Genomic DNA, 13,164 nt, shown 5'->3' on the forward strand with positions numbered 1-13,164 from the left:
CCCAAATGGAATTAGGTAGTGAGTTCCCCTTCACAGGAGGTGTTCAAGCAGAGGATGGTTTTCCCCTTTCTGTTTTGATAGAGTAGACTTAATCTGAGTTGCTTCAGATGACCTAATATTACTGCCTACTCTGAGCTTCTTTCATCCTGGGATTTGTCCTACTGAGGAGCCATTTTGTATGTATCTTTAGTCATGATCATCCAGGTGTAGTCAGTTCTGTAAATCTGTTGCATCTCCTGGCACCAAAGTGCCATTGAGTATTTTAAGAACTTCACTTTGTATGAAGTGTCTGCTGTGCTGAGTGCTAGGGAATCCTGTAACAGTCTTAAACTGTTGTGACTGCAAGAGTACTTGACACTGTATTCATATTTGATAAAAGGGGTACTTTTAGAAGTTTAAAATATTATTTGACACCCGCCAACTTGAAGTTTCAATGTTAGCACATTCATATTTTACAGCTATTTGATGAGGAGTCATGATTGTCATTTAATAAAAACCTTAGGATTTGGCTGCTCACATATCGATTACCTGATTACTTACTTTCTTTGGGCAGAGCAGTTGCCATCAGCTTTGAATGAAGATGGCCAGTGCCCCTTGATTTAGCACATAGCAGGTTATCCTGATAATCTATACTTGCAGATAACTCTTCAAAGACTCTCATATACGTCTTCCCGTTTGAGAGTGGATTAAAGTAAAAGTGTGGCATTTTTGTTTACTAGCGCTTGAAATTGGAGTGTAGCGCAGGGCTCACAGAGAGGGCTGGCTTCTGCTCTGTGCTGTTCTTGAATGTTGGCCTGACCTAGTTCTCTATGGTTTCATTTTCAACAGTAAACTACCATATGACGTGACCCCTGAGCAGGCATTGTCTCATGAAGAGGTAAAGACTCGGCTTGACTCCTCCATTAGGAACATGAGGGCAGTGACTGACAAATTCCTCTCTGCTATAGTTGGCTCTGTGGACAAAATCCCGTGAGTGCAGTGAACTCCCCAGCCCTTGAGTATTACCCATCCATTGCCTTCTTTCTCTGTCAGTTCACTGAATATTGTCCCTTCTATAGTTATGGGATGCGCTTCATTGCCAAGGTCCTGAAGGATTCACTGCATGAAAAGTTCCCGGATGCTGGTGAGGATGAGCTCCTAAAGGTAAGAACCTGGAAAAAATTCATTTCTGACTTTGTGGAGAAATGCTCAAAACTAGACTGGTCTGTAGGACCAGTAGCAAATGTCTTCATCTATGTGCAGTAAAACATCTAAATACTGAATGTGAATCTCATGGATAATTCTGTTAGTATAGTCATTTTAGCCAGTATGGATGTAGGCAAAAACTTTACCTATAAAGGAAACTTCCTGTCTCGCAGTAAATTTCTCTGAGCCCTGTCTTTTTCTCTGTTGGACCCTTCCCTCTGCTGGTTGCTGGTGGGAGAGCTACAAGCACATTTGTTTCTGCTGAGACAGGGGCTGCTCTTTTCACCTTATACTGCCATGCTCTTACTTTATTTTTTTTAAACCTGAATGCTGTTTTCTCCTCTCTCCTAGTTCTGTGCTTTCCTTCAATGAGGCATCGATTCTAGACTTTCTCTTCAGGTGAATTAATTTTTTTTTCTGACTGGAACTTTAGGGGAAAAGCCAAGAGTTTGCTTGAATCCTTCAGTGAAGGGAATGTGTGTTGAGTTAATGTTCCATTTCATGAGAAGCCAATGGTTAGTGTTGAACAGGATGCAGACTTTAAGACGTGGCTTGCTAATTAGATCACCCAGAAGGATTCATATTAACCATTTAGGATAGAAATCCTTTAGGTTTGTATGTTCCTTTCTGATTCTGATAAAGAATGATTTAGACATTTTATTACATTTTGATTCTTATAACAACTCTATGAAGTAGGCAGAGTGAACATTATGAGGAAGCTGAGACTTCAGTTCTGATGCTCAGGGTCACAATGATGACATTTGACCTCAAGTCAAGTCAGCCAGCGCTTACGTTCTTCCTGTAGGCCAGGCACTGTGCTGCAGGACTGTGTGTCCAAGTCACCCAGTCTTTCTACTTACTAGACCATCTTCCTCATTGATACGAACTAACATTTTTCAGTGAACACCTACAGATCTGAGTGTAAAAGGTGTACATGAGTGAGAATAGCCTTCCTCTTTTCAACTTTAGTGTTGAGGAAGATGTAACAGCAGACTAGATTTTAAATACCACTTTTTGTGTTCTACATCTATTCCTTCAGTAGGTAGCTTTTTTCATTTCTGCTCTCTTCCTTTTTCTGCATCTGCTAGAGTAACAAGATAGTTGATCATTTGGGTTAATCCCAACACTGAAGGCTGCTTGAGAAAGAAACTGGAACTTTTTCCACAGTTGCCCAGATAGATAACTTTGAAATATTTTCTTGCTTTCAATGATCATATCAAGTGGTATTTGCCTCCCATGGACTTCTCTCCTGAACTTTTCCTCAGATTATTGGTAACCTGCTCTACTACCGGTATATGAATCCAGCCATCGTGGCCCCTGATGCTTTTGACATCATTGACCTGTCAGCAGGTGGCCAGCTCACCACAGACCAACGAAGAAACCTGGGTTCTATTGCAAAGATGCTCCAACATGCAGCCTCCAATAAGATGTTCTTGGGAGATAATTCTCACCTAAGCATAATTAACGAATATCTCTCTCATTCCTACCAGAAGTTCAGGTACAGAGGATGTTTTTGACGGGGTGAAACAATTACGAGATAAAATTAATTACCAGGTGTTTTCACTGTTTCTGGGTTGCTATCATATAAATTATTTTTCAGATATGTTTAGTTCTATCTTTGACTGAACTCAGGAAATTTGGGGAGAGGGGTGGTAGACTTTGGGTGAAGGATAATAAATGTAATTTTGGATGTATTGAATTGGAGATGTGTCTGGTATATCCATTTTGAAATGTCCAGTAAGCAATTGGTGATAAAGGGTTGAAGCTCATGGGGGAAATGGGCTGGAGACATACATCTGGGAGTCATCCAGTCATATCATAGAGATGATAATTAAAATCATGAGAGCTGATGAGGTCTCCAGAAGAGATGGTGTACAAAGAGGAGAGTAGGTGGCCCAGGATGGAGCCTTGCACAACACCTACGGGGTGGGGATATTATCTGGATGATGGATTAGCAAAAGGTAGGATTAGAAAGGGGTCATTAGGTAGGAGAAGAACCAGGAGGGACTAATATCAAACAAGCCTGTAGAGGATCAAGTATCTGGGGGAATAGGACGGTTAGCAATGTCATATGGAGCTGCTTGGGTTGCAAAAGATGAGAACTGAGGAAAAGTAATCGCATTTGGCAATTAAAGAAATTGTTGGTAACTTTGAAGAGAGCAGTTTCAATTGAGTGATAAAAGTCTGAAACCAGATTACACAGAGCTGAAAAGTTAATGAGAGGAGGAGAATTGGAGGCAGTGATTATAGACAGCTTTTTTGAGGAATTTTGCTGATAAGAGAACAGAGATATAGGGTAATATTTTTATAGGATGGGTGGATTCTAGTAAATGTTTTTTAAAGATGTGGAGATGTGAACATGTCGGAAGACAGTAGAGAAGGAACCAATATATAGGGAAAGGATGAAGATGAATGAGAGGAGGGATGGTTGAATTTTCAGTGTGCTGCATAAAAGGAAAGAGTATATTAACATAGACATGTAGAGAGGAAGAAGGACTACTTCATTATCTGAGATTGAGGGGAAAGGAAGAGAGTAAGAGGAGAAGGATTTTAGTTTGTTTTTGCTTTTAGTAAAGTAAGAGTCAACATACTAAGGTGCTAGTGTTTCCCTCCCCCCCCCCCCCCATTCCCTTTACCCCCTAAAGTTGCTGGGGAAGGGTCAGGACAGACACAATAATCATTTTTAGCAGAATGAAAGACGATTGGGTCAGTCTCTAACTTTAAGCTTTTAACTTAAGGCTCTGTACATCTTAGGGGAGCCAATAGAAGCCTAAACCATGGCCATGTTGCACTGTGCTTCCAGTGAGGATATGAAATGGTGGGGACAGAGTGTTAGGGAGAGTGTGTATGGAGAGGGAGTATGATGTGAATTACTTGTGGATTCATTCTTTCCACACTTGGAGGAGATTTAGTGGTGGTATTTGTGAACTCCTGATCGGGAGAATTATAACCTTTTTCTTCTCTGTTAATCATTTACTCTGTGTGTGTGTGTGTCTGTCTGTGTCTGTGTGTCTTGTGTGTGTGCATGTGTTCTTTTTCTAGACGTTTCTTCCAAACCGCATGTGATGTGCCAGAGCTGCAGGACAAATTTAATGTGGATGAGTATTCTGACTTAGTGACTGTCACCAAACCAGTTATCTACATTTCTATTGGTGAAATCATCAATACCCACACAGTAAGTATCCCATTTTTTTCCAGTAGTCCCTGGATTCCATCATTCTGTCTTTAAATGCTCCCTGGATATTGGGATAACACAAGGTGTGAAAGGGGAGAAGTATGAAGTGCTGTCCTTCCCATGTTGGAAAGACTCCCTTCTCAGTCCTTGACACCAACAAGGGGAGTGGTTGATTTTGCTCATATTTCTGCAGGAAGACTTAGCTGTGCCAAAGGGCAGAAATGAGGCTGATAAACAGTCTGATGATGAGACCAACAACTCATGTTTCTGTATTTTTTAAGGTTTTCAAAGCACTTGGGTAGGCATTATCTTACTGGTCTTTATGATTACCCTATTTTACAAATGGGGAAACAGATTCAGAAATGATTAGTGACTTGCTGAGAATAATGCAGCAATTGTCTGTCCTCAGATTTGGATTTTGATCTCTCCGAGTCCCAGGGCTAGTTCTGTCCGCCCTATGAGTATGATTTGAGAGAATGTTACTTGGTCAGAGAGAACATTTGGTTCTAATCAGAAGAGACTGAAGATCTTGTTTTCTTTGTGGTCCTGCCGAGGTAGCCACGTGGTGTAGTGTGGAGAGTGCTGGACCTCTGCAGATCTTAGCTCATGCTGACTGTGTGACTCCCAGCAAGTCACTGGACCTCTCCGAAACTTTATTTATTTCTTCTACGAGGATGATAGCATCTCTTTCAGAGAGTAAGGATCAGATGAGATCATGCCTGTAATTTCTTTCCCAGCCTTAAAATGTTATTGCTATCATCATTCATCATCATCATATCATTATTATTAATCTGCCTGTTTGAAATGTCTCCACCGATCTTGTTTCTGATTGCTGCCTTGGGAACTGGGTAGTGTTATACCAACAGCTCTTTCAGGACCTCCTAAGAGTAGTAACTACAGAGACAACTTAGCCACCCTGGAAATCAAAGTATATATACACACTTTTCCATCTCCTAGCTCCTCAGCATTGTAATCTTTTAACAGGGTTGTTTTCTGACTGATTCTTGCCTTTTTTGGAATTGAAACACCCTGTCTTCCCTTAGTTTTTACTGTCATTTTATATTGTTTCCATTTTGTTATTCTTAATCTTGTTATTTTTAATTAATATTGTCTTAAAAGCTTCCTATTCCTTTTGCTCCCTCTTTTTATGTCTGGATCCTCTGCATTCTTTCATCCATTTTCCATGACCTGGAGTGATCTTTGCTACCAACTTAATTTTCTTTATTTACTACCTCTCAATCTTAACTTTTCGCCTTGGATAGCACTAACTTAAGGAGGAGAGGCAACAAGCAGAAATTAACTGACATTTTTACCAGCCTTTCCACTAAAAGACTGTCCTGTTTTCCCACTGGGCATAGTGGCATCTTGTATCTTTATCTACTTTTCCTGAAAGCAGTATTCTAGATCTCATGTATTTTTCCCTAGACATGATGTAACAGGAATTTCATGGGTAAGTACTAAGAATCAAGTAAATATTCATATGTATTTCTATTTAGTCCAGGTGGAGTTGCCTGGCAAACTGCTGGACATGTAGTTACAGAACACAGGGAGCAGGTCTGGGCCATAGGTGCAGATTAGTGAGTTACCCACCTCTCACCATAGTTGAAGACATAGGAGTGAATGAGATCACTAAAATAGTGAGTATAGGATGGGAAGATAAGGCGGCCAAGGACAGAATCTTGTGAAGTACCCAGGGCACAGGAAGTAGAAGACAGGGTCAGTAAATTAGAGGCAGCATCAGTCAAAGAGTCAGAAGAGCCAAGGCCATGGAGGATCACAGAGAGTGGCAGGAAGGAGGGAATGAGTAGCACCCACAGATGATCTTCCAGGCAAAAGGCACCATGCGTCCACCGATAAGTTTTGTTTAGATTGCTGATTAGGGACACTGATAACTTTATTCCTTAAAATCTAGATCAATTTTTGAACTTTCATTTTGCTCTGACCTTTTCTCTCCTTATGTCACATGAGAAGCTAATACAAACACTTGAAATTCTGCATTGTGGCCAGTGAGGCATCGGAAGGTTATCATTGTGTCTCCCACAGACACCGTCATCTGTCAAACTAGACCAGACAGAAGTAAATGGAAAACTGAACCTTTTAAAAAAATATGTGCTTCTTTGGAGTGGTCTTTTCTTTTGCATCATAAGCTCACTGAAGGCAGGGATCATACCCTCTTGCTTTTCTTTATAAAGTATAGTGTGTGGAAGTGTGGAATATTGCAGAGTGGGTTACCCACAAGCTTTTGACAGTGCTGTTTTCTTCAGTTGCTTTTAGATCACCAGGATGCCATTGCTCCTGAACATAATGATCCTATTCATGAGCTACTGGATGATCTTGGGGAAGTGCCTACTATTGAGTCCCTTATCGGTGAGTTTTATCTTTTTTTTTTTTTTGGAGGGGAGAAGGTAGAGCAATTGGGGTTAAGTGACTTGCCCAAGGTCACACAGCTAGTTTTTGTGTCAAGTGTCTGAGGCCGGATTTGAATTCAGATCCTCCTGACTCCAGGGCCAGTGCTCTATTCACTGCACCACCTAGCCGCCCCATGAGTCTTGTCTTCTGCCCCAGAAAAAAATCTCAGAACAAGCTACTGAAAGCAGAAGAAAGAATTATAATCTTAAAGTACATTTCAGATTCTAGAGGTGGAAGGGGGTATTCCAGAGTTCCAAGTCAGATATGCTGAGTCATTGAAATGGAGTAGAAATTATCCTTGTGATGAATTCCTATCCTATCCTTGTGCCTTTCATTTTTTTTATTACATTAAGTTAAAAAAGTTGTAATTTATTTATTTTTAGTTTTCAGCATTCATTTCCACAAGATTTTGTGTTACAAATTTTCTCCCTGTCTTTCTCCTATCCCCACCCCAAGATAGCAAGCCTACTGAATACCCCTTTCCCCAATCTGCTCTCTCTTATATCCTGCCCCATCTTCCCTCCCCGCAACTTTCTAGTAGGGCAAGATGGATTTCTATACCCCAGTGCCTATCTATCTTATTTCCCAGTTGCATATAAAAAAAACTTTTTTTTAAACATTTGTTTTTAAAACTTTAATTTCCAGATTCTTTCCCTTCTTCCCTCCTCACCCACCCACACTGGGAAGACAAATTCAATATAGGTTGTACGTGTGTACAATGTTTCCATAGATTTATGTTATGAAACTATATTTCCCTCCATCCTATCCTGCCCCCCACTTATTCTATTTTCTACTTTGACCCTGTCCCTTTTCAAAAGTGTTGGTTTCTAACTACCCTCTCCCCCAGTTTTCCTTCCCTTCTATCATCTCCATCTTATCCCTTTCCCCCCTACTTTCCTGTAGGGTAAGATACCCAATTGAGTGTGTATGTTATTCCCTCCTTAAGCCATTTTCAATGAGAGTAAGGTAACCCATTCCTTTTTGCCTTCCTGTTCTTCCCCTCCATTGTAACAGTTTTCTCTTGCCTCTTTTATATGAGATAATTTATCCTATTCTGTCTCTCCCTTTCTCCTTCTATTATATTCCTCTCTCACCTCTTAATTTTATTTTTTAGATGTCATCCCTTCATATTCAACTGATCCTGTGCCATCTGTCTTTGTATACATGTTTATACATATACACATACTCACATATGTATTTATACACACATATACCCTCCTATACATACATGTATGTGTATGTATACATGTATATTCCCTTCAACTATCCTCATACTGAAAAAAGTCTCATGAGTTATAATTATTGTTTTTCCATGTAGGAATGTAAATAGTTCAATTTTAATAAGTTCCTTATTATTTCTTTTTCCTGTTTACTTTCTCATGCTTCTCTTCTTGTTTTTGAAAGTCAGATTTTTCTGTTTAGCTCTGGTTTTTTCATCAAGAATACTTGAAAGTCCTCTATTTCATTGAATGACCATATTTTCCCCTGAAGTATTATACTCAGTTTTTCTGGGTAGGTGATTATTGGTTTTAATCCTAGTTCCTTGGACCTCTGGAATATCATATTCCAAGCCCTTTGATCTCTTAATGTAGAAGCTGCTAGGTCTTGTGTTATCCTGATTGTGTTTCCATAATACTCAAATTGTTTCTTCCTGACAGCTTGTAATATTTTCTCCTTGACCTGGGAACCCTGGAATTTGACTATAATATTCCTAGGAGTTTTCTTTTTGGGATCTTTTTCAAGAGGCAGTTCGTGAATTCTTTCAATTTCTATTTTGCCCTCTGGTTCTAGAATATGAGAGCAGTTTTGCCTGATAATTTCTTTTTTTTTTTGCCTTTTGGAGGGCAGTTGGGGCTAAGTAACTTGCCCAAGGTTAAATGGCTATTTTGTGTGTGTGTGTGTGTGTGTGTTGTGTGAGTGTTAAGTGTCTGAGGCTGGCACTGAACTTGGGTCCTCCTGACTCCAGGGCCAGCGCTTTACTCACTCCTCCACTTAGCCTCTCCTTGATAATTTCTTGAAAGATGGTGTCTAGGCTCTTTTTCTGATCACGGCTTTCAGGTAGTCCAATAATTTTAAAATTATCTCTCCTGGATCTATTTTCCAGGTCAGTGGTTTTACCAATGAGATATTTCACATTGCCTTCTATTTTTTCATTTGTTTGGATCTGTTTTATAGTATCTTGATTTCTCATAGAGTCATTAGCTTCCATTTGCCCCAATCTAATTTTGAAGGAATTGTTCTCCTTAGTGAGTTTTTGAAATTCCTTTTCCATCTGGCCAATTTGACTTTTTAAGCATTCTTCTCCTCACTGGCTTTTTGGGCCTCTTGCCATTTGATTTAGTCTAGTTTTAAGGTGTTATTTTCTTCAGTATTTTTTGGAGGTCTCTTTTAGCAGGCTGTTGACTCATTTTTCATGATTTTCTTACATTATTCTCATTTCTTTTCCCAATTTTTCCTCCACTTCTCTTATTGATTTTCAAAATCCTCCTTGAGCTCCTCCATGGCCTGCAGCCAATTCATGTTTTTCTTGGAAGCTTTTGATGCAGGAGTTTTGACTCTATTGTCTCCCTGTGGTTCCATGTTTTGGTCCTTTTTGTCCCCAAAAAAGCATTCTGTGGTCTGATTGCTCATCTTGCCAACCAGTTACTTAACTTTTGAGCTTTTTTCCATAGTAGAACTCTGTTTCCAGAGTGAAGAGAGTTGTGTCCCAAATTGCTGGGGTTTTTGCAAATGTTGTCAGAGCTATGGGGCTGGGGGGGTGGGGGGCACCCTCTCTCCAGCCACCACAAGTTTTGGCACACTGGCATTCCTCCTCCCCAGGACCACCACCCAAGACTGCAACCAAGATCTAAGCAGGTCAAAGCAAGAGTGATTACTCTCTGAATGGTCATTAGGTCCACCTACAATCTGCAGGCCAGGAGCTCCGGAGGCAGCCATGTGGCAGCAGCTACAGCCACCGTGCCTGCCACCTCTTGCCCTGGGGGCTCTTCTGTCACCCAGTTTCAACAGAGTTCCCTACTGATCTTTTACTTTCTCTTTGGAGTTTATGGGTTGAGAAGTCTGGAAACTGCCACAGCTTCTGGTGATTCACTCTCCTGATGTCTGCTCCAGCCAGTCTGGCCCGCTAGTTGGGGCAGCCCCAGGTCTGGGCCTGTATGGTTCATGTGGGACTGTGCTTGGCTCCCACCTTGGTGTGATACACCCTTCCTGTCAACCTGCCAGGCTACCTTCAATGAGAGATTTATTTCTCTCTGTCACTTTGTGGGTTCTGTAGCTCTAAAATTGTTTAGAGTCATATTTTACAGGTGGTTGGTGCAGGAGCTTAAGCAAGTTTCTGCTTTTACTCTGCCATCTTGGCTCCAATCCTGGTGCCTTTCATTTGAATGGCACAGATGTTTCTGTCTGTTACTAGTAATTGTTCTTGGCCGAGCAGAGGGCTTTTTTGTATTCTAGAGGTAGGAAAAAAATATTTTATCTTGAATCTTTTCTTATATTTATTTACCAGTCTCATTCTATTCATTATTTCCCTGCAAATTTAGGGGAAGGGTCTGGCAATTTAAATGACCCAAATAAGGAAGTTCTGGCTAAGACAGAAGTATCTCTCACGCTGACAAACAAGTTTGATGTGCCTGGAGATGAAAATTCAGAAATGGATGCTCGGACTATCTTGCTTAAGTGAGTATTGAATTTAGCAATTAATAGGAATGATAGAGCTAAATTAATCTCATAGTCTTAGTGAATGAGGAAGTTTGGCTCATGCCTCATACTTGGACTTTGAATTGCCTTGGTCCTGCCCATTCTGAGTATTGCATTTAGCAAGACTTTGTTCTTATTAAATGATTGAAATGAAATTAATTTCCTGGAATTCCTCTATCCCACATATTTCCATTTTCTTGAAAGCTACATAAATAGCTATGAGGGTCCTTAAAGGCCTGGCATCAGAAGCATTTGAATTGCTGTCACACAGGTCAATTTAAGAAAATCTTTGAAACATTTTTTCTTTTTCTTCAGTACAAAGCATTTAATTGTGGACGTCATTCGGTTCCAGCCAGGAGAAACGCTAACTGAAATCCTTGAAACACCTACCACCAATGAACAGGTACAACTGAGAATGTCAGCTTCATTCTGAGCTTTTTTAAATTAAACTGAGTTCACAAAGAGCATAGGTAGTGACAAGGAGGATGAGGAGGGGACGAAAACCAGTGAGAAGATGGGCACTGAGTTAATCAGAGGTGAAAGCATCCAGCTGATCACTGGTATGATGTGGATGTGTAGGGAGGGGCAAAATATTTAAAATTTGCTCATAGGAAAAGGAGTCCATTATTGGAAGCCATTAAGAGGTAAACTTTGGTGTGAGTATAGAATGTGTGTGTGTATGTGGGTAATAAGGTGTTGTGTAGATGTGAGGTTAGAAGGTTTTTGTAAAAATCTGGGGTTAGCTGACTTTATTTGATTTGATGAAGGACTGGTCAGTTAGCCAACTGGATTCTGATCACTGTGCACGTATAAAAGGAGGGTCAGGCAATTGTTCATGGTCGCAAGTGGTTCATGATTCAGATACATTTAGTTAAATTACAGATCAGAACAGCTTGTTACTTTTGAATTTTAAAGGGGAATGGGTGACTGGAAAGTAGAGGTAGCAAGTCTATGTGTAGTAGTTAGAAATGAAAGTTAGATAAAAGAGTTGGAATTTGATGTGCTAGGAAATAGGTTTATGAAAAGATGAATAAGATGACGAAAGTGATGTTTAAGTAAGATTAATCTGGTAGCCATATGGAGGATGAATTGTAACAGCAAGCACCCTAGCATACCCAGGATGGCTGCTAGCATAGGTTCTTGGATCTGCTTTTCTAAAGGAAAGCAACTCAGAAGAGGTTAACAATTTTACTTTAATCAAACATATATGTCATTCTCTTAGTTCAGGGGAAAAAGTCAGTACCCTGAACTTCAGAGAAAATACAAACAGAAATTATAAGCAGACAAAAAGTACAGACAGAGAAAATAATACAATTCATTAGACAGGGCTTCTAGCTGTCTGACCATTACATACATAGATAGTTAATTACTAGAGAGAGAAGCATCAACATATGGGTTTTCCAAACTAGGGAGCTCAACGGCTACCCAGAGTCTCATCTGGCCAAATCACACAGCTCTTCCCATAAGTGAGCCCCAAAGCAAAACCTTACCTTAGAGTATAAATACCCTTCTTCAGGGTTGGAGGACATCACAGCCTTTGTGACCCACTGCCTAATTACAAAGTAACAAAAAGTGTGGGCCTTCCTGAAAAACAGCCTCTCCTAAGCAAGTTTCTCTTACTAGGCTTCAAGTGAGGCCCGTTAAGGATTAGGGAAGATCTTCAAATTCCCTTATCATTACAATTGTAGAGAGAAGAGACCATATGAAGAAACTATTTCAATGGTTTAGGCATGAAATCAGCATCAGGGCTAGAGCGGCAGTAATATGAATGGTGCTAGGTCCTGGCAGTGTCTTGTAGGCAGAGGCGCACTGGGCTGGGGAGGCTAGAGACCCAAGAGGTGGTGCTGCCATGTTCCCTCACTAGCTTTGTGACTTTGGTCAAGATTCTCAGACCTTGTGGGTCTCATTTTTCTCATCTGCAAGATGAGGAGGTTGGATTAGATGATTTCTTATTGTTTCTTCTCATCCTAGTAAATTAGTCTGGAATTGGTCTTTGAATATGTGCTTCAAGGGAACAGATTGTAGTTAAAGATGACTGCCAAGTTTTTTTAGCCTAGGTAAGTAGTGTTTCTGTAAACAGAATGGTGAAGTTAGGAAGACAAACCAGTTCTATGTTATATGTGAAATAATGATGGGATATTAAATGTAACTGTTCCGTAGGTGGCTCAGATTCTGGGACTGGGGCTTAGCTAAGAGGTCTGGTCCACAGATGTTGATTTGGGAGTCAGTATTTTAGAAGTGGTAATGAGCTCCAGGAGTGGGTGAGCTCATTGTTGAGGGTTGGGAATGGTGGATTAGAAACATTCCCTCTGTCAAAATATGTGATATATACGGACAGGTATAATAGCTGGCATTTATATAGTGCTTAAGAGTTTTCAAAGTGCTTTTACAAATTTTATTTTATTTCTCATTTTATTATTGCAGGAAGTAGGTACTGTTATTATCCCTATCTTAGAGATGAGGAAACTGAGGCAGAAGTTAAGTGACGTACTTGGGGTCACATAGCTAATAGGTGTCTGAGACCCTGTTTGAGCTGAGACCTAGTTGCCTTGTAAGAATAGGGACAGTAACTAGCAAACCTTATCAGAAGAGAGATTTTACAAGTAGGAAGAGAAGCAGGACAATGGAGTGTCAGGGAAGGCAAGGAATGTGAATGTTTCAGAGGGGATAATTTACAGTGGTTAATAATTCTGAGAAAT

The 13,164-nt window shown here is 40.3% G+C and overlaps 1 protein-coding gene across 2 annotated transcripts in view; it reads left to right on the forward strand.

The window, feature by feature from the left end:
- Positions 1–13,164, forward strand: part of IQGAP1 (IQ motif containing GTPase activating protein 1) — a 404,955-nt gene that overhangs the window by 375,514 nt on the left and 16,277 nt on the right. For both annotated transcript variants that reach the window (XM_069071305.1, XM_069071304.1), the window contains 7 exons: positions 829–969; positions 1,059–1,143; positions 2,451–2,683; positions 4,228–4,360; positions 6,625–6,727; positions 10,309–10,444; positions 10,781–10,868. In XM_069071305.1, coding sequence (XP_068927406.1) covers positions 829–969; positions 1,059–1,143; positions 2,451–2,683; positions 4,228–4,360; positions 6,625–6,727; positions 10,309–10,444; positions 10,781–10,868 — 919 coding nt within the window. The remainder of the gene's footprint in view (positions 1–828; positions 970–1,058; positions 1,144–2,450; positions 2,684–4,227; positions 4,361–6,624; positions 6,728–10,308; positions 10,445–10,780; positions 10,869–13,164) is intronic.

Source organism: Petaurus breviceps, unplaced genomic scaffold, assembly GCF_028583685.1.
Source record: "Petaurus breviceps papuanus isolate PSGF00001 unplaced genomic scaffold, PetGlider_PUasm1.0 90825, whole genome shotgun sequence".
Classification (NCBI taxonomy): Eukaryota; Metazoa; Chordata; class Mammalia; order Diprotodontia; family Petauridae; genus Petaurus; species Petaurus breviceps.